Source organism: Hordeum vulgare, chromosome 7H (assembly GCF_904849725.1).
Source record: "Hordeum vulgare subsp. vulgare chromosome 7H, MorexV3_pseudomolecules_assembly, whole genome shotgun sequence".
In the NCBI taxonomy this organism is placed as follows: Eukaryota; Viridiplantae; Streptophyta; class Magnoliopsida; order Poales; family Poaceae; genus Hordeum; species Hordeum vulgare.
The window spans coordinates 627,861,039-627,883,222 of record NC_058524.1 but is presented as its reverse complement, the minus strand read 5'-3'; the positions used below and the strand labels follow the sequence as shown (position 1 = coordinate 627,883,222).

General features: G+C 40.1%; 1 protein-coding gene across 1 annotated transcript; it reads right to left on the bottom strand.

Annotated features, from left to right (window-relative positions):
* Positions 1–259: 259 nt before the first annotated feature.
* LOC123409189 (cyclin-B2-2-like) lies at positions 260–4,014 on the bottom strand. Its single transcript, XM_045102157.1, has 10 exons — positions 3,843–4,014; positions 3,050–3,234; positions 2,833–2,944; positions 2,144–2,239; positions 1,893–2,039; positions 1,681–1,770; positions 1,348–1,569; positions 1,149–1,247; positions 863–1,041; positions 260–758 (listed from the first exon to the last, which is right to left on the bottom strand). The coding sequence occupies exons 2-10, from the start codon at positions 3,211–3,213 to the stop codon at positions 614–616; spliced, it is 1,254 nt and encodes a 417-aa protein (XP_044958092.1). The 5' UTR covers positions 3,214–3,234; positions 3,843–4,014; the 3' UTR covers positions 260–613.
* Between the last annotated feature and the right edge of the window lie 18,170 nt (positions 4,015–22,184).

Below are 22,184 nucleotides of genomic sequence, written 5' to 3'. Positions count from 1 at the left end.
TTAATTCTGGGACCATAATTTGCAGATTTTGCTAGCAGAAAATTCGAATTTGGCATCAAGTGAAGTGAGGCTTCTTAGTACTTACTAGAGTAGTTCACAGCGCATGTTTCAGGTTCCTCCCACATCTGAACAAGCCATACAAACTTGAATTTGAAACCAAGGTACAGATTAACAGATTCTGCTACATAGACAAGATCAGCAATCAAAGATTCTGAACACTTTTTTTTTTTTTTTTGCGGGGTAAATATGCTGAACCACATTGGGAGGAAGGAAATTCAATCAATGTTTATTTGCAAGTTGTTTTGCAGGCAGTCATCATCGCACAAACAAACCCAAGAATTAAATACACAACACATTTCCAACACATGTAATTGGAAGAACCCATCAACAACAACACACAACGCAACTCGACTCAACTCGGACAGGATCGATGTTAAGTTATGCCGAGAGAGCAAGTAAAAAACTCACGCGACGCGGCCAACAGCGAAACGTTGGTCTCCCTTTCTTCCTTGGTGTAAATCTCATCAGAGAACAACAGAGCACCCTCAATGTACACCACCACCTCTTCTTCTTTAGCGGTTTTGTTACGGGACACGGCGACGTAAGTTGTCGGTCAGGCCCTGGCGTCGAGCAGGAAGGCGGCGGGCTCCGACTTGGCGGCGCACCCGTACCTGAAGGTGCTGTACTTGCGGTGCACCCCGGTGAGCTTCCCGCCCGCCGCGCCCTGGTGCAGCTCCACCATCATCGTGCTGCACTCCCTGCAAAACCAGCGAGCCAAACAGCTGCGTGAGTACAAACTACAAAGGCATCACTCACTGAAAGTTGGTTGGTCTGAATGATAGACAATGTTGTGCTTCCATACTTGAGCTGTTGTTCAGAATATTTTGTGTGGAGTTCACAGCACTTGTTCCAGGACATGCACCCGTGCAGCGTGCATTGCGCGGTGTAGATGGCCGCCGCCGCCAGCATCGACGGCTGGAACTTGAGCATCTTGTAGTCCACCAGGCTCAGCTCGATCAGGAAGAAGGAGAGCAGCTCCAGCTGATTCAGAACACGGCACCATTTGTGTCAGGCAAGCAATGCACTCATGGTACACATACAAAACAGAGCAATGCTTAGTAGTCCAAGGTGAGCTGTGATCTTCTTACCTTCTTGTCAGACCCTGCTGCCTTGAGGAACCTTCTCATGAAGCAGTATGGAGTAGGAACAGACATGTTAAATTCAAGCCTGTCGACGACCATCCTCTCCTGCAGAATTACCATATGCGAGTGTCAATTCTCCGAAGACAAAACAAGAACCCGTATCGATTCGAATCGACGAAAGGTGTGTGTATAACAGGATTGTTACCATTTCCAGAATGTCTTCCCGGGTGTAGGCGCGGTCGCAGATGAGGATCAGATCCTCCACAACCGGGACACTGACCTCCTCATATTTACATGCCAGCAGCATGGCTGTCACGCCAACAAGCTGGAGCTTCTTCCTGGCGACATTTTCCCGGGCCAGGTATCTGTCAATGATGTTCACAGTAAGGAAAAGGGTCTCACCCAGTAGCTCAAGCTTGTAATGGACCTGCATTGGACAGTGGGACATTGGAGTTTCTTAGAACTTTCCATTGCAGAGCATGCTAAAGATAACAAGACTACTTTGCCGAGACCACCGAGCATCGAATGGAAATCCTACCTCAATCAGCCAGTCGATCAGGATGCCGCGCATTTTCTCGTTGATGTCAGATTGGTGTGCCATGTAGGTGGGTGACACGCAGCTCAGTTCCTACAGCACAAAGAATTTTGCAATGAGACTACTAGTACTACCATATACCAGGTCAGGTCAGGTCAGGCACACAACTCTAGCTAGCATCTAAAGCACAGAGAATTCGGCAAGCAGATAGCTACCTCGGTTCTCCTGTAGAAGCTGTAAATTTCATCGAGGTATTCCACAACCGCGAGGGAGTTTCCGACGTCGCAGCTGTCGATGTCAGGCATTTCCTCCTCCTCTTCTGTGTCCTCTTCCATGTCGATCTCCTTGAGCTCATTTGTCATCTGGAGTAACAACAAAGCATGGATGATGAGCCACGAAAGCAGCACCGAAATGGCAGATAACTCGTGCTGATCGTGAAATGGTATAGTTGCGTTGCTCTGCTTACCATCTCGTCAAGGTCATCATCTGAAGCCTCCATGTCTGAAGGAGCATTGAACGCGGTGTCAGCATTTCTCTTCTGCCTCTCACTGCCACTTGGTGCCTGCCAAACAATTTCAAATCCTTGAGTTGACAGTTACCTATTTCGGTCAGATTCTTGGTTCAAACAATGTAAAGTGATATACATTCTGAACTAAATCTGAGTGCAATAAAAGCAAGGGATGCAAAAGATGGACAGCTAACCCAATTGAACCTACATTAATATCATACCATATGTATGTAAAAGTGAGCACCCAATTCAGTTAAAACATTCATGATACTACTTGCCTAAACTTGCTAGACAACATTAAACCTACAGTACCATACTTATATGAGAACTACATCGATTCAGCAAAGAAGGTACGGTGCATATATCAAGATTTGATATGCTCAAATCTCTGAAGATCTGTATGTGCAAATCCGCAGATTCAGGTTTATTAATTCAAACAGTACGTAGTTACAGAATTTATTTTACAGTGAGCTTTGTTTGCGCAAATCTGAATATAGCAAACGCAAAGTGCATTCAGGATCCACTTCCCAGCATCTAAGTTCACCCAAACAGGTCCTAAAATTTGCACGATTGGAAAGTACAGAGATAAGAACAGCAATGCACACCCAGGGCAGTATCAGAACAGCAAGGATTTTAATTGCCCATACCAGCGGGGCGTTTGCGGGCTGCGATTGCTGCAGGATAGCGGCGAATTTCCTGGTTACCGGCCGGTGACCGACGGCGCCAGGCTGGCTCTTGGCACCGGCGGCGGCTGGTTTTCTGAAACATGGAAGGAAACTCGGAGCGATTAGAGATCCAGTTCTGAATCACAGGCGGAACTGAGCTGGAGTTCGAAATTCGGTCATGGATCGGGGGATTGCTCACTCTTGCAGGCCCCTCTTGCTGACGGCTTGGGGCTGATGAGGGGCGCCGAGGATGTTCTTGATGTCCCTCAGGGCCCTGCGGTTGGTGTTGGCCGCCGCCTCCGAACCCAGCTTGACGCCCTCCATAGCCGCGCCCCTGTGGTTCAAAGACCTCACGTTCTCCATTACTGGCGACGGCCGGAAACCCTGCACCACGAGGAAAGAAATCCAAATTCAGAAACAGAGGAAACGCATCTGCACAAGGAGAAAAACGGGATCTTTTGGTTCAAATTCCTCATCGGGCGCGTGGGACGAGGCAAGAACTCCGGATTTGGCCAAGAAACCGATTTAAAACCTCGCGAATCCGAGACCCAAACGAGGAAGAACGCGCTACTGGACCAGCCACTCTGCTTCAGGCCTCCCCGGACTCGCTGGGGAGATCCAAGAAGAGACCCCCGCACGGGCCGAACCAAAAAAGGAAAGTTTGAGCAGCAAGAACTCTCTGGCCGCCAAGAATCGAGCTTCTTGCCGATCTGCGGCTCGAATTCGCAAGCAAGAACAACCGGGACATCGAAAGATCCGGCCCAAGAACGCTAAAGAACCTACGCCATGAACGGAATCGCGCGGTCTGAGCTCTGAGCTAGCGCCTCCCCCCGAATTCATCCATCCAGGCCGGAGATCCGAGGGGGGCAGAGCTCGCAACGCCAAATCCGGCAAGAAACCCAAAGAATCCCATCCCATCCCATCAAGAACGCAAGAAACGACCCGTCAACCCGGTTCAAGAACGCATCCACCGATCCAAGAAGAAGACGGACCTCGTTGGTCAGATGAGGTCGACGGAGAAGGAGAAGCTGCCGCCGCCTCTCTCTCTCTCTCCCTGGCTCTACCTAGGTTGAGGGAGTAGCTCGCCGCCGCGGCTGCTGCAGGGGAGGGGAGGAGCGGAGCGGAGAGCGTAGGAGAGAGGAGGAGATGGGGAGGGGATTTGGGATCGGGGGGAGGCAGGGGTGAGATAAAATAGGGGCCTGCCTGCCCGAGCTGGACGCGTTCGAACCCCAACGGTCGTGCGATCTGGGCCGTCGGATGCGGGTCGGACGGCCGGGGGCGCGCGGGGGCTGGCCTTAACGGCTAGGGGGGATCCCTTCCACCGCATGTGCTTTCAAAACGGGCTTTATTATCTTCCCTTCTTGTGAATGTGGCGTCAGCTTTAAGATAGATGTAGATGGCTGGATTGGGTGCCCGTCTTTGTTTCTTTCTTCTTTTACTCGAATCACTCGGATTTCTTTGGTGTAGTTTGTATTCGATGCGCGGCGCGGGGTGGGGTGGCGTGTGGAACGGGACCGAGGGACGTTCGGCGGCCTGTTCTGCCCTGGTGATGCGTATGGGATTCGACCGTTGAAGGGTTGCCACGTCGTAGATAGACGGGTGATGTGTTTGTCTCCTTCTTTTTTTATTTAATTATTAGAATTACTGGGATATAGTAGGTGTTGTTTGTATTTGGTGCGCGAGCGGAAATGCACGGTGCGGCGCTGCGTTCCTTATTTTCTTTTATTTTAATATTAGAATATTTGAGATATTATATTTGTAATTTGTATTTAATGTGCGCGAAGGCGTGCGGCACGGGGTGGCGTGTGGCATGAGACCAAGGGACGGTGGGCGGTTTGTTTTACCATGTGATTGGTCTAAGATCTGACCGTTGAAGGGTTGCCACGTCGTAGATAAATATGCCTTCATGTTTATTTCCTTATTTTTATTTAATTATTGGTATAACTAGGAATTCATAGGTGTAGTTTTTTTTGGAGCGCATCGAAGCACGCGACACGGCGTGACATGTGGCATGAGTTAGACCAAGGGACGATGGGTTCGTTTTACCCTCTGATGGGCCTAAGATTTCACCTTTGGAGGGCTGTCACATCTTAGGTAGAGAGGGTTGTCACATCATAGATAGATAGCGTGTCATGTTTATTTCCTTGTTTTTTATTTAATTATTGACATAACTGGGAATTCATAGGTGTAGTTTGTATTTGAGACGCATCGAAGCACGCAACACGGCGTGACATGTGGCATGAGTTAGACCAAGGAACGATGGGTTTGTTTTACCCTGTGATGGGTCTACGATTTGACCGTTGGAGGGTTGCCACGTCGTAGATAGATAGGGTGACATGTTTGTTTCCCTCTTTTCTCATTTAATTATTAGAATAACTAGGATTTTATGGTGTAGTTTGTATTTGAACCGCGTGCCACGGTGTGGCGTGTGACACGAGACCAAGGGGTGGTGGCCGATTTGTTTTACCTTATGACGGGCCTATGATTTAACCATTCGAGGGTTGTCACATCATAGATAGATAGGGTCTCATGTTTGTTTCCTTTTTAATTTAATTATTAAAATAATTGGGATTTCATAGGTGTAGTTTGTATTTGATGTGTGCCGAACCACGCGACACGGCGTGGCGTGTGGCATGAGTTTGACCAAAGGACAATGGATGTTTGTTTTACCGTGTGATGGATCTAAGATCTGACCTTGAAAGGTTACCACGTCGTAGATAAATAGGGTTTCATGTTTATTTCCTTATTTTTTATTTAATTATTGGCATAACTGGGAATTCGTAGGTGTAGTTTGTTTTGAAGGCGCACCAAGCACGCGACACGTCGTGACATGTGGCATGAGTTAGACCAAGGGACGATGGGTTCGTTTTACCCTCTGATGGGCCTAAGATTTCACCTTTGGAGGGCTGTCACATCTTAGGTAGAGAGGGTTGTCACATCATAGATAGATAGCGTGTCATGTTTATTTCCTTGTTTTTTATTTAATTATTGACATAACTGGGAATTCATAGGTGTAGTTTGTATTTGGGGCGCATCGAAGCACGCGACACGGCATGACATGTGGCATGAGTTAGACCAAGGGACGATGGGTTCGTTTTACCCTGTGATGGGCCTAAGATTTGACCTTTGGAGGGCTGTCACATCTTAGGTAGAGAGGGTTGTCACATCATAGATAGATAGGGTGTCATGTTTGTTTCCTTTTTAATTTAATTATTAAAATAATTGGGATTTCATAGGTGTAGTTTGTATTTGATGTGTGCCGAACCACGCGACACGGCGTGGCGTGTGGCATGAGTTTGACCAAAGGACAATAGCTGTTTATTTTACCGTGTGATGGGTCTAAGATCTGACCGTTGAAAGGTTGCCACGTCGTAGATAAATAGGGTTTCATGTTTATTTCCTTATTTTTTATTTAATTATTGGCATAACTGGGAATTCATAGGTGTAGTTTGTTTTGGAGGCGCACCGAAGCACGCGACACGGCGTGACATGTGGCATGAGTTAGACCAAGGGACGATGGGGTTTGTTTTACCCTCTGATGGGTCTAAGATTTGACCGTTGGAGGGTTGTCACATCGTAGATAGAGAGGGTTGTCACATCATAGATAGATAGGGTGCCATGTGTATTTACTTATTTTTTATTTAATTATTGGCATGACTGGGAATTCATAGGTGTAGTTTGTATTTGGGGCGCACTGAAGCACGCGACACGGCAGGACACGTGGCATGAGTTAGACCAAGGGACGATGGGGTTTGTTTTACCCTGTGATGGGTCTAAGATTTGATCGTTGGAGGATTGTCGCACCGTATATAGAGAGGGTTGTCACATCATATATAGATAGGGTGTCATGTTTGTTTCCTTAGTTTTAATTAAATTATTGAAATAACTGGGATTTCGTAGGTGTAGTTTGTACTTGGTTCACGTTGAACCACGTGACACATTGTGGCACGTTGAACTGGTGTCTCCACTGCAGCGGGAAACACAGAGATTTGTTTCTTTCTTCTTTTGTTGACACCAATGGGATTTTGTTGGCGTGGTTTGTATTTGGCGCATGGGCGAAAACACGCGGTGTGGGGTGGCGTGTGGGATGGGACCGAGGGGCGGCAGGCGGTTCGTTTTGCTTTGGTGATGGATCTGGAATCCGACCGTTTCAGAGGGCCTATACATCGACCTTGTTGCTCCCATGATGATGTGTGAGTAGTTTACAACACATCTACGGGTCCGTAGTTAGTACCTAGATGGCCATCTCTCTCTTTCTATTGATCTTCAATACAATGATCATCGCATCTTCGCTTTGATCTATCTGATATAATTATTTTGTGCGGTGTGTATGTTGGGATTGATGAATTGTGGGTTTATGTTCATATTATTTATGATAAAGATTCGAGTCTTTTGTGAATTATATTATGATTCTTATATGCATGATTATTATAACTTCGTAAATCTCTCTGATCCATTGAAATAGTTTGGCAAACTAGATTGATATTTTTTGAGTGAGAGTGGTACGTTGTAGTGGGTTCAATCTGGCGGAGTTCTATATCCCAGTGACAGAAAGGGACAAGGACACATCTTTGTATTGTTGCCACTAAGTATAAAACAATGGGGTTAATTCATGTCATTGCCCTCCAAGCATTACTCTGTTTTACTTAATACTCTAGATGCATGTTGGATAGTGGTTGATGTAATAGTAATAGGTGCAGTCAGGAGTCGGGCTATTTGCTTATGAACGTGATGCCTATATGTATATATGATCATTGTCGTGAATATCACATAACTATGCGCTTTTCTATCAATTGCCCAGCAACAATCTGTTTATCCAATGTATGCCCACTACATGAGAGATGTCATTAGTGAAAAATATGGCCCCGGGTCTATTCACTTATAAGTTTAAAAATGCTACAATTAGCTCGCTGCCTTTATTTAATTTATATTTACTTTGCAATTGTCAATTATCACCTACACACTTTACTTGCTTGCGAATAACGAGTCCAAGGAGATTGACAATCCTCGTACCCGCGTTGGGTGCAAGTGTTTGCTTCTTTGTCTGTAGTCGTTGAAGACGGGGGTTGGTTGTTACTCCTATTGGTTCGATAAACCTTGGTTCTCTAGTGAGGGAAATACTTATTCGTACTGTGTTTCATCACCCATTCCTCTTCACGGAAAACCCAACGCAGATCACAAGTATCAGGCAGGATTTCTCGCGCCGTTGCTGGGGAATATCACCAACCTATTATCAAGAAACCTATGGGGAGAATAAATGATGTTCTCATAATTTCTAATATGCATCTTAATTATCACCAACCTATTAGAAATTATGTTCCTGTAGATTTTATAGTTCTTGATATTGCATGAAATCCATCTTGTCCAATAATACTTGGGAGATCTTTTCTATGAACTATAGGTGCACTATTTGATATGAAAGAGGGAAACATACGGTTTCAATTTCCATTAAAGAAAGGGATGGGACACTTCCCTAGAAAGAGAATCAAACCACCTTATGAATCTATCATGAAGTCTACTTTTGGGTGGTGTGTCAAAGATGAAAACACTTGAATCATATGCATTATACGTAGCTAGGGGTGTAAAACAATAGCGCTAGTTGGGAGACAACCCAATATTATCTTAATTTGTTTTTGTTTTTACTTTATGTTTGTGTGTGATAACATGTATTTTGCTTCTGTAATGAGTGTGTCTTATGTTTAAATTAGTGTTCGTGCCAAGTAAAGCCTTTGGGATGATTTGAATGATGGTATAATTGATAAGGTGCAAAAACAGAAACTTTGACGTCCAATGCAGAATTTCTCTGATTTATTGGAACGTATTTTTGACCGATTTTTTTACAAAGTTTTGTTACAATTATTCAGAAATGTTTGAGTTACGGAAGTATGGTACTTAATTATATCATTATAGACTATTCTATTTTAGATAGATTCTACTTTTGCTTGCATAGTTTGCTTGTTTTGATTATACCATAGATTGTATCGGGACGTATAAGTCATGGAGAAGTTAGAATACAGTACCTTACACAATAATAAAATATGAATCAATTTATAACAATACCTAAAGTACCCGATATGTTTATTATACTAACGGATTTCACGAAGTTTATGTTGAGTTTTGTGTGCTGAAGTTTTCAAGTTTTGGGTGATATCACGATGGATGAAGGAATAAGGAGTGGCAAGAGCCTAAGATTGGGGATTCCCAAGGCACCTTAGTTAATATTATAGGAAGACTCAAGCGTCTTATCTTGGGTATGACTCGAAAGGCATCCCCTCTTTTGTCTCGATACATCGGTATGTCACTTGAAGCTATATTTTTATTCATTACATGATATGAGTTCTTCTTGGAGCTCATTTGTTTTAGTTTGTTGTTGTTTTAGTTTTCCACAATCATTGTTCTCTGAATACACCCGCTTGAGAGAGACACGAGATCACCTTGATTTATTAGAATACTCTATGTGCTCCACTTATATCTTTTGAGCTTAGTAGTTGCTCTAGTGGTTCAGTTATATCTTTTAGAGCACGGTGGTATATAGATTATAAAGAAATAATTGCACTCTCATTCTTCACTTATATTTGTTTGGGAGTTAATAAATAGAGACGGTAATTTGCATGGATTATAAAACTAGTCCAAAAATAATAGGTATTCAGTGAGTGCATAATCAAAACACATGTAGCGCATAAAAGAGAAATCATGGTTAATGATATTAATGTGGTAATGTGAAAAAGCGTGAGTGCATCATCATTGGTTAATATAAATATCATAAATTAGAGGGTGTTAATTTGTTGTTCATCTAAATATGTTTATAGCATGGTGACGATGTGTGAGCATACTTATTCATTGTTGAAATCCTAGTGTTGTTTAAGTGAGGGGCGCGCGATGGTTAACCCCTACCAGCCTCCTTCCTAGGAGCATGCGAATAGTGATTTGCTTCGACGGAACTAATAAAATCTTGCAATAAGTATGAGATTTATTTATGACTAATGTGAATCCATGGATATACACACTCTCACCTACACATATTTGCTAGCCTCTTCGATATCGTACATTGCCCATTCTCACCTTGAGGATCGATGCAACCTTCGCTGGTGCATCCAAAACCCGTGACATGATACACCGTGTTGTATATAAACCTCATTATACCTACCTCAAAACAGTCACCATACCTACCTATCATAGCATTTCCATAGCCATTCCGAGATATATTGCCTTGCAACTTTCACCATCACATTATATGACTTGTACTTCCATTGTCATATTGCTTTGCATGATCATATAAGCTGACATATTATTTGTGGCAAAGCCACGTTCATAATTTTTATACATGTTATGCTTGATCATTGCACATCCTGGTACACTGCCAGAGGCATTCATATAGAGTCATACTACAGTTTTTCATGATGAGTTGTAAGTACATAAAAGTGTAATGATCATCACTATTAGGGCACTGTCTCAGTGAGGAAAGGATGATGGAGACAATGATTCCCTGCTACTACAACAAAAGACCTTCCAACGGTGCCAGAAATAGGCACGTCGACGGGAGAATACTTGGCTTGATCTTTCTGCTGCGGCTACGCCTTAAGGGACTTCCTAGGCAAGTGTGCAAAGGATTTCCCCCGTGGCCTTGGAGCCTTGCGTTGGTGTTCCCTCGAAGAGGAAAGGGTGATGTAGCGTAGCGGTGGTAAGTATTTCCCTCAGTTTGAGAACCAAGGTATCAATCCAGTGGAGGAGTATCTCAAGATCCTGCACAAACACAAAAACATGCTCCCAACGCTATGAAGGGGTTGTCAATCCCTTATAGATTGTTTGCCAAGTGAGAACTGAAAGCAACAAAGTAACAAAGAAAAGTAAAAGCGGAGATGTAAATGATGGATGTGAATAGACCCGGGGGCCGTAGTGTTTACTAGTGGCTTCTCTCATGAAAGCAAGTAGACGGTGGGTGAACAAATTACTGTGGAGCAATTGATAGAACCGCGCAAAGTCGTGACGATATCTATGCAATGATTATTTCTATAGGCATCACGTTGAAAACAAGTAGACCGATACTGTCTGCATCTACTACTATTACTCCACACGTCGACCGCTATTCAGCATGCATCTAGTGTATTAAGTCCATAAGAACAGAGTAACGCCTTAAGAAAGATGACATGATGTAGAGGGATAATCTCAAACCAATGATAAAACCCCCATCTTTTTACCCTTGATGGCAACTAGTTGATGTGTGCCTTGCTGCCCCTACTGTCACTAGGAAAGGTCACCACATGGCAGAACCCAAAACCAAGCACTTCTCCCATTGCAAGAATCATAGATCTAGTTGGCCAAACAATACCCAAGACTCGGAGAGACTTACAAGGATATCAAATCATGCATATAAGAAATCAACAAAGACTCAAATATATATCATAGATAATCTGATCACAAATCCACAATTCATCGGATCTCGACAAACACACCGCCAAAGAAGATTACATCGGATAGATCTCCATGAAGATCATGGAGAACTTTGTATTGTAGATCCAAGAGAGAGAAGAAGCCATCTAGCTACTAACTACGGACCCGTAGGTCTGAAGTGAACTACTCACAAGTCATTGGAGGGGCGATGATGATGATGAAGAAGCCCTCCAACTCCAAAGTCCCCTCCGGCAGGGTGCCGGGAAGGGTCTCCAGATGAGATCTCGCGGAAACGAAAGCTTGCGGCGTCGGAAAAGTATTTTCGAGGCTCCCCTGATTTTTTGCGGAATATTTGGGAATTTATAGGCCAAAGATCTAGGTCAGGGGGCGGCCAGGGAGGCCACAAGCCTGCCCACCGCCGCCTCCCCAGGTGGCGGCCAGGGAGGCCACAAGCCTGCCCACCGCCGCCTCCCCAGGTGGCGGAGTGGGGGCTTGTGGGCTCCCTGGAGCCCACCTGGGTTGGCCCAAAGGCCCCCTGCTCTTCTTCCGTTTGGGAAAAAAAATAATTTCGGGGTTTTTCTTCCGTTTGGACTCCGTTCCAAAATCAGATCTGAAAAGAGTCAAAAACACGGAAAAAACAGGAACTGGCACTTGGCACTTAATTAATAAGTTAGTCCCAAAAAAGATATAAAAGGCACATAAAACAACCAAAGAAGACAAGATAACAACATGAAACCATCAAAAATTATAGATATGTTTGAGACGTATCATTCCCCGACAAGCCAGGATGATACTCCAAACGAATAAAAGAGAAAAAAGCAAAGACATAAAGAAATAAATGAGAGAATAGAGAGAAGGACAATGCTACTACCTCCTTTTCCACACTTGTGCCTCAAAGTGGCACCATGTTCTTCATACAGAGAGTCTCTTGTTTTGTCACTTCCATATGATAGTGGGAATTTTTCATTAGAGAACTTGGCTTGTATATTTTGATGACGGGTTTCCTCAAATGCCCGAGGTCTTCATGAGCAAATAAGTTGGATGCACACACATTTAGCTTCTGTTGAGCTTTCACACACTTATAGCTCTAGTGCATCCGATGCATGTCAATCCCTACTCCTCGTGTTAATATCTATTGATGGGCATCTCCATAGCCTGTTGATACGCCTAGTTGATGCGAGACTTACTTATCCACTTTCACCCCTTTGAAACCTACCATAATATTCTATTCCACCTTTATGCTATATCCATGATTCACGCTCATATATAGAGTGAGTAATAAAAAGCTAAAGCAAGTTAAAGAGTACGATCGAATTGCTTGACTAGACATCATGATGCTTAACATTTGTATTTATGTGGTAAAGACGGAGCCATGCTATGCTTATATGGTAAATTGAATAGGGGGTGAACATTCTTTAAGGATCATATATTCTGAAACTTGATGATCATGTTGCTTATGTTTATGGATATTACTATGTTGATGTTTATTAATTCATTGTTTTCAATGGTCAAACCTACAATAGATTACATGTTATGTAGCATGTCACATCATTTTTTTATCATTTACCTACTCGAGGACGAGCAAGAATTAAGATTGGAGATACTGATACGTCTCCAAGGTATATATAAATTTTTATTGTTCCATGCTATAATATTATCATTCTAGGATGATTTTAGGGTGTTTATATACCAATTAATATATATTTTCAGCACTAACCTATTAACCCATTGCCCAGTGTCGGTTGATGTTTTCTGCATGTTTTCGGCTTTTCAAGTTTGCAATACCAAATGGAGTCCAATTATTACGAACCTTTGTATGATTTCTCTAGACAAAAAGAAGACCCGAAAGCTTCGGGAGGAGACTAGATGTTGCACGAGAGAAGGAGCACACAATAGGGTGCGCCCAGGGAGGTGGTTGCGCCCTGATGTGTGATGCCCCCCTCGTGTGGCCCCCGACGTCCCTCTCTCGCCTATTTCTAAAATATCCCAAAACCCTACGGGAGCCACCAGAAACACTTTTTCCGCCGCCGTAAGTTTCTGTTTCGCCGTAAATATTCTATACATATTATGAATATAAACAGAAATTAAAATATAATATTGATTTAAATTCAAGGCCGAAAATATGTCTTAAAAATGTTTCTAAACTTTGGTCTGATATATAACCCTTGCCAAGATTCTCAGAATAATTTTTAAGACATTCTGGATTCATTGAGAGCATTGTTAGGGTTCTTGGCCCTTTAATATAAATTTTGAGGCTTCCACTTCCCTCAATTCAAATTCCAAGAATATATATACATCCTACCATCAAGGGATAGTTACCCCACATGTTCCATATACTATTTGTCCTATATATATATATGATCCATGATGCTTTCAAATGCAACTAATATAGACATATGCAAACAAATATTCTAGAGCTGTGACAACCTATTCTTTTGAGCAAGGGTATAGTGCCTATGATGATTCGTTCAGCCACTAGCACATACAGAGTGCTAGCACACAAACGAAAATCTATGAGCATAAAACCGGTGCACTCGACGAAACCCTGGTTAATGATGTTTTGAATTAAGGGGCGTTGTCTCCCGGTCAGGACGGTGTGTGAGACGCAAATCTGTCATGGAGGAGCCGGAGGACACTCGAAGATATGGGAGGTGTGCTTGGATTCGACGACGACCATCTCGGAGCTAGCGACGGTGCTCTGTTGGCTCCTCGCCCAAATTGTTGTGGTCTGTAGGAAGTGCTATATATGTTGATTTGACGTGGGTCTCACGGGATAATGTTGATGCTGAAACCATGGATGCTACTTAAGGGGTTAAGTTTGTCTAAACAAAAATTAGGGGGTTAAGTTGGCTTGAGTTGTAGCTGGCGCGGCCAGTTCGTTTCCACCTGCACCCTGAGACCTGAGTTTGGTGCACAACAGCTATATCTCGCTTCAAGCAAGATGGAAGGATCTCTCACGCGCAAGTGTGTATAATAATGGGTGCGTGTGCAGTGATTTGATTCGACGCCTCCTGGTTAATAGGACACTGTGTTAGCCACTCGGCTGGTGTAAAGTTCGTGATCTAGTTGAAGGGCGATGTCTACTTGAGACGCAATAAGACGATTTACCCTTTTTTGGGGATTTTTTTTTTCTTTTGATTTTTCAGGGTTTTTTTAATCTCTTTTTACTTATTTTTTTTTCATTTTTTTTCGTTGTTTCCCTTTGTTTCTTTGCTTGTTTTATTTTTTTCTTCACCGTCTTTTTCATTGATTTTTGCATTCTATATCTTTGTATTTTTATCATTATCATTTTTATTTTGTTTCTTTTTTGGTTTTGTTTGTTCTTCTGGTTATTATGCTACATTTTTGTATATTTCATCAACAATTTCTAATACATGTCTAAATTTTTTCCAATACGAATTAAACATTTTTGTAATACCTGGTCAATATTTTTTCTACATACATTTTTAATTTTTTTAAATGCTTGATTAACATTTTTCAAACACCAACATTAGCATTTTTGAATTATTGGTCAACATGTTTTTATAAACTTTAACATTTTTTAACTGGTTGATTAACACTAGGCTACAAGGAATTCATGAATTACAAAACAATAACTAACTAATATAATTTGTATCAATAGGTTGGTAGAACATGAAGGTACTTCTAGTTATAAGTTGACGCACTGATGGATCCAAACAAGGGAGGTAACAAACTTTACTAAAATATAAGTAATAATTTTTTTTTTGTCTATGCCCCCCCATTTTAAGAAGGGCACTGTCAACAACGCACCTCATTTTCTATATATGCGTACCTTCTTGAGCATGAGACATATTGGGTTTACATAGCTAGAAAAAATATATATCATTAGAGATGGAGATAGAGAGATGCGAGAGAGGGGGAGGAGACCATGCAAAGCTGTTGGTCATGGGTCGGATCTTCATTGATGACGTTGGCGTTGGCGTCCGAGATCCATGGTGGCGTCCCAAGAGAAAGCATAGGGAGGAAGCGGTGGCTGCTCCCTCATCCATTACCTCTCCCTACACGCGGATGTGGAGAAAGAGCCGACAATCGTGTCTCAGCTCAATGGCGGCGCGGAACCAAAAGAACCGTTATGGAGAGGGTTGATCTGGCGGCGTCCACCTGCTCAATCTGCGGGCTTGGGGAGAGATGGTGAGGGAAGGGTGGAGGATGGGGGCACCGACGATAGGGAAGAGGAGAGGGATGGCGGCCACTTTTGTGGCTGTGGAGGATGGCATAGTGGCGGCAACAAAGAGCATAGAGGAGGTTGCATGCGGAGGATGAGAGACTGTTGCTCTCACCAATCACGAAGCAATGTGTGAATAGGTGCGTGGCCCCGGTCTTCTTTTCTCTCTCTCCAATACAATAAAATCAACATTACCTCCTGCCTACGTGGCATGCGCGAGCGGCTACCTAGAGGTTTCCCTTAAAGAGTGTAATTTTCCAAATACTATTTTAACATTTTGTAATACATTGTCTACTTTTTTCTATACACGTTTAACATTTTCTAAATGTTTGTTAAAAAAACTTTAAATACTCGTTCAATAATTATTAAATGTTTCACCAACATGTTTATAAAACATGAAAAAAAATCTAATTTTTAATACATGGTCAACATGTTTTCTACACATATTACACATTTTCAAATCTTTGATCAACATTTTTTAAATACCTGTCCTACATTTTTTGAATTTTTGAATAACATTTTTGTATATTACAATTATTCAATACATGGTCAACATTTTTTCTATACGAAATTAACAATTCCAAATGGTTGGTTAACATTTTTCAAACACTTGTTCAACATTTTCTGAAATGCTTAATTAATTTTTTTGTATACAGGATTAAAAGAATTCATCATCATTTTAATACATGGTCAACGTTTTTTACACATATAATATTTTTCAACTATTTGTTTAAATGTTTTTCAAATTCTTGATTAACTTCTGTTAAATACATGATCAATTTTTTAATCATATATCTGATATACACATTTAATTTTTTTCAAATGCTTGGTCAGTATTTTCTAATAATAAATTTAGTACATTTTAAATTATAAATTAAAGTACAAAAATAAATCATAAACGAAAATAGAAACTGTAAAGAAACAGAAAAAGGAGGTTGTAGCGTCTCATGCAGCTAGGCCGACCTATCTGAAGATTCCCCGCCTCGAGGCTTGCCGCGTGTCTCACTTACAGCGAGACATGGGGGTGCCCGAGTTGTGCGTGCTCACCTTGCCATCTGTATACAAAACTTATTGTCATTTCACCATACAACTCTTATTCAATTGGTCTTATTTATGCATGGTAAAGAGGTAACTAAACTTTGCACCCTGGATTCACCGTTGCTTTGCTTTTTTTCTACGACACATATAATCCTGCTCCGGCCCATTCCTGTCTGCACCCTGACCGATCTGATTCAATCAATCGAAACAAAGGAGTTTATCCGGCCCCAAACCATATTTAGCGCTTCTTGCACAGCTTATAGTACATCCGAGGGAGCAATATATCGCTTCAAGCAAGATGGTAGCCTCTCTGACCTAAAGCACGAGAGCCGACCCATGACTGTAGCAGTGCATTTATGTTTTATTATTTCTCTTCTCTTTGTGTGCTTTCTTGTTCGAGTTTTTCATCGTTTGGGCTATTTTTTCCATATGGGTTTTCACCATTTTGCGGTCTGCTTTCCTTGATTTTTTCTTGTTCCATTTTTCTTATGCCTTTTATTTCAACACCAATTTTATTCTATTTTCCTTTTTCTTCCTCATTTCCCCCTTTTTTTTACCTTTTTTGTTTTCTTTTTCTTCTTCTTTGTTAAGTTATTTCTGTTTGTATCTTTCTTGGTTTCTCTATTTCATGCCTCTCTTTTTTGTTTCTTTGTCAATTTTCATTGGTTTATTTTTTATTTATTTTTGGTTTTCCAGTTTTTTCATTTCTTCCTTGGTTTTCCTTATTTTTGATATATATGATGTCCCTTTTTGTCTCTTAAATACAACTTTTGAAATTTGTTTTGATTAGATGGTCAAGATTTTTCAAATAAAAGGTGAATATTTTTTATTGGGAATAAATATTTGGTGAAACACAATGTATATTATTCGTATACACCAGGAACATTTTAATATACATGTTTAATAATTATTAATATGGAATTATGTTTAGAAAATATGATTGTGCTGGCCACTTTTATTCAATGTATGTTGTAGTTTTTACATTGGGATTTAATATACGTTTAAAATTTTCTAAATACAAAATTAACATTTTTTCATACACATTCTATATTTTATGTACACATTTTTCATATACATGAGAAACATTCTTTCTACATAAATTTAATATTTATCAAATGCGTGATTAAAAATTTATAAATACATGATTAACGTTTGTTTTCATACATATTGTATTTTATTGTATACCTGACACATATTTTTTCTATATAGATTGCATGTTTTTTGAATGCTTGATTAAGCATTTTTAAATACTTGATTAATAATTTAATAAGCTTGAATAACATTTTTGAAGTACAGGATCAACTTTTTTCTCACATATTTTATGAATTTTAGTATACATGAGAAACATTTTTTCTATACACATTTACCGTTTTCTAAATGCTTAATTAACATTTTTGAAATGTTTACGTGATATATATTTATGAAAATGCTTAATTCACATAACAAATTAACTGGGATTTCATAGTTATAGTTTGTATTCGGTGCACGCAGAACCATGCGACACAGCGTGGCATGTGGGATGAGACCAATGGACGGTGGACAATTTTTGTTACCACTGATGGTTTTGGGATTTGACAATTGGAGGGTTGTCCCGTCATAGATAGATAGGGTGCCATGTTTGTTACCTCCTCTTTTATGGATATGGGATTTTGTGGGTGTAAGTTCGTATGCAGGGCAATTCCGTTTTTTCTTAGATTGGTTCATTTTTTGTACAAGTTAGCTATTTTGTATCGCATGTCATGCGTCGCCTGCACACTGACTTTCCTCTCGATTCACTTTGCATCTCTTGCTCGAAAAGGATTTGTTTGTTCCCACTGGTGATTCACGCGACCTCGAGGTGGACGTTCAAGAGGGGGACGATGGGCAAAAAGAGCACTGCCCATGCGTGGAAGGGGTGATCACACTGGAGGCCGCTAGGGCGACGGGAAACATAGTGCATTCGGGCGTGGACAGGTGTCGTTGAGAGGCTGTTGCGGGATCCACTATCACCACCATCACCATTGCCACCTCCACTGTCGCTCCTATCATTTTTTATGAGTTCATCAATGTCTCTATTGCCATCTTCGTCCCTTGATTAGAGGTTTGTCCATGCAAAGGCAGACAATGTTGTATGTGCTATGAATTGTTTTATTGTTATCTATTGCACATTTATGCTTACGTTTGAGTTGTCGTTGCGTGCTCCGTTCTGCTTTTGAGATCGGGCAGGACATGTTATCTGATCGCGCTATTGCATGACGGGAGCATCCTTGCCACATCCCTGGCTGCTGTAAATGGTCATTTTCCGGATAATGGTGTGTATCGCCGGTCTTATCGTATAGTGCTGTTTTTTTGCTAGGGTATAGTGTATATGATGGTTCGTCTAGCCACTCATCGCAAAAAAAAAAAAACGGGTGCGTAAACCGTTGCATTCGATCAAACCCCGGCTGATGGTGTCCTAGATAAGGGGTACTTTTCACGAGCTAGCGGCGTGCTTCGTGGCTCCTCGCTTAAATCGTTGTCGTTTACAAGAAGTGCTATATGTGGGTTTGCCATGGTTCTCAAGGGATAGCCAACTTGTCCCACGTAATGTTGATGTTGAGCCCATGGATGGGACATGGAGTCCCGAGCTCATATGCTCCCTAATTAACAGTAAAATGCAAAAAATAGTAAATCAATTGAAAAATTTCTGTTTTTTTTTTCTAGTGATGAACATTGATGAAAGTTTTAGCTGTCTGCAAATGTTTGTGAAGAAATGACATTCGAGTAGGCCTGGGCAAAAAAAAAATTAATGCTCCGAAAACACTTTTGTTGGAAGCATTTTGGAGCATCGATTTTGTTTTTTTGTCCCGGACTCCACGAACGTTGTTTCATCACGGACTTTGCATAACGTTAAAACTTTTATCAATGTTTATCACGGAGAAAATTTCAGAATTTCTTAACTTTTTAATATTTTTTAGATTGTACTATTCATCAGGGAGCATATGAGCTCGGGATCAAAAGTGAACTTTCGCCATGGATGCCACTTAGGGGGTTAAGTAGGCTTGAGTTGCAGTTGTCGGGGACAACAGACAGCTTGTTACCACCTACACCTTGAGTTGGAGAAATAGAAGAGTAAAAGAGCGAGCATGCCACTAGGGTTTGTAGGATGCGGTTGGGGATTCGACCTTTCGTTTTCTGGTTGGGTAAGACATGATCAACATTTTTTCTATACAGATTTCAAATGTTTGACTACTATTTATAAAAAATACAAAAAATAATATTTTTGGAATACATCATCACATTTTCAAAACAAACTTTACTTTTTTTCAAATACTAACATTTTCCAAATACAATTTTAACATGTTTTTAATACATGGTCAATACTTTTTGTATACACGTTTAACATTTTCGAAATGTTTGATCAACATTTTACTAAAATCTTGATTATTTTTTTATATACATGACAGCAATATTCAACTTTATTTTAATACATTGTAAACATTTATACACATTTACCATTTTTCAAAACCTTGATTAATGTTTTTCAAATACTTGTTCAAATTTTCTTCAAATGCTTTATTAATAATTTTATATACTTGATCTTTTTAATATATGGTCAACTTTTTTTCTATACACGTTTAACATTTCCAAATGCTTGATTAGCATTTCTTGAATACCCTCTCAATATTTTTTGAAGTTTTTGAATAACTTTTTTCATACACATTATTATATACTTGATCATAATCTGTTAATACATGGTCAACATTTTGTTTGTACACATTTAATATTTTTCAAATTCTTGTTTAATATTTTTTCAAATGTTTTTCGAATGCTTGTTTAAGATTTTTCAAATACATGATCAATTGTTTTTATACATTTTTATGCGTGATAAATATTATCTATACAAATTTTACATTTTAAAATGCTTGGGAACTTTTTTCAATTATTTTTATAGATTTTTGTTTGTAATATATATTTAGAATATAGTATAAACCAAAGTACAAAAATAAAAGAAAAATAGAAAACAAAAAATGTAAAAAAAACTAGAAAGAGGAGGTTGTAGCCTCATGTGCAGCTGGGCTGGCCCATATGGAACTTCCCCGACTCAAGGCTCGAGTTAGGCGTGCTCACCATGCCGTCTTCAAATACCGGGGATGATAGTTGCTATTTCGCCATACAACTCTTATTCAATTGGGTCTTTTCAAACCTGCCGAAAAGGGAACTAAAGTAGTTCATCTCGCTCTTCGGCTTCACCGTCGCTCTGCTTCGTGTCTACGACACATATAGTCGTGGCAGTCCCGCTCTGGCCCATTCCCACGTATGCCTTTACCAATCTGATTCAATTGTTCCAAAACAAAGTAGTTTATCTCACCCCAAACTATATTTGACACTTCATATGCAACTTGCAATACATCCCTGGGAGCTATATCTCACTTCACGCAAGATGGTAGCTTCTCTCACCTGAAGCGCGACACGACCGAGCAGACCCATCACTATGGCAATGCGTTCATGGTTTTTCCTCTTTATGCGTTTTCTTGTTTGATTTTTGCATTTTTTGGCTAGTATTTTCTGTATTTTTTTTACTATTTCATATCCACTTTTCTTGACTTATTTCTTGTTTTCTTGTTTCTCTTTTTCTTATTTTTTTTTTAATTTCGACACCGGTTTTATCCCGCTTCCTTTTCCTTTTTATTCTACTTTGTTTTTCACCCTTTTGGGGATTTTTATCTTCTTTATAAGTTGATATTTTTTGTTTCTTTCTTGTTTTCCTTTTTTTGTCCGTCCTTATTTTTTTCTCTTTACCTCGGTTTTCTATTTTTCTTTATTTCTTTCTTGGTTTTCACAATTTTGCAAGTATATTATTCTTTTTATTTTAAATACAACTTTTGGAATCTGTTTTGAAGAGATCATCAACATTTTTCAAATATGCGGTGAATAATATTTAGTGAGAATAAATATGTTGACACACACAATGTATATTTCCGCATATATTTTTCACATTTGTACATATATGTTCTCTATTTTTATATATAGAATTATTTAAGTATTTTTTTTCATGTCTACTTTTATTCAATTTATTATGTATTCTACATTGGGAACATTTCTTAGTACATGGTTAACATTTTCAATACAAGTTCACCATTTTATTATATACATTCTATATTCTCTGTATACATTTTCCATATACTTCCTCTGTCCCAAAATAAGTGTCACAACTTTGTACTAGCTCTAGTACAAAATTGTACTAAGCTTAAGACACTTATTTTGGAACGGAAGAAGTACATGAGAAACATTCCTTGTACACAGATTTAACCTTTTTGAAAATCCTAATTAAAATTTATGAATTCATGGTCAGCCTTTGTCTTCGTACAGATTGTATATTTTTCTATATACATGAGAAACATTTTGTCTATATAGATTTCACATTTTTTTGAATGCTTGATTACACATTTTAAAAATACTTGATTAATAATTTTCAGATGTTTGATTAAAATTTTCTAAATACATGATTAACCTTTTTATAAATTTCGTATACATGAGAAACATTTTTCTATACAGATTTAACATTTTCTGTATGTTTATGAACCTTTCTTAAAAAGTTTTATGTGATATTTTTTAATAGTTGTATTTAGAATATTTGGAAATATATATAATATTATAAAAAAACCCATAACAGAAAAAATAAGAAATTAAAGAAAAAACGAGGCTGTGGCCTCTCCGGCCTAGTTCTCGGCTCGCGTTGAGCGAGGGTGACCTATGT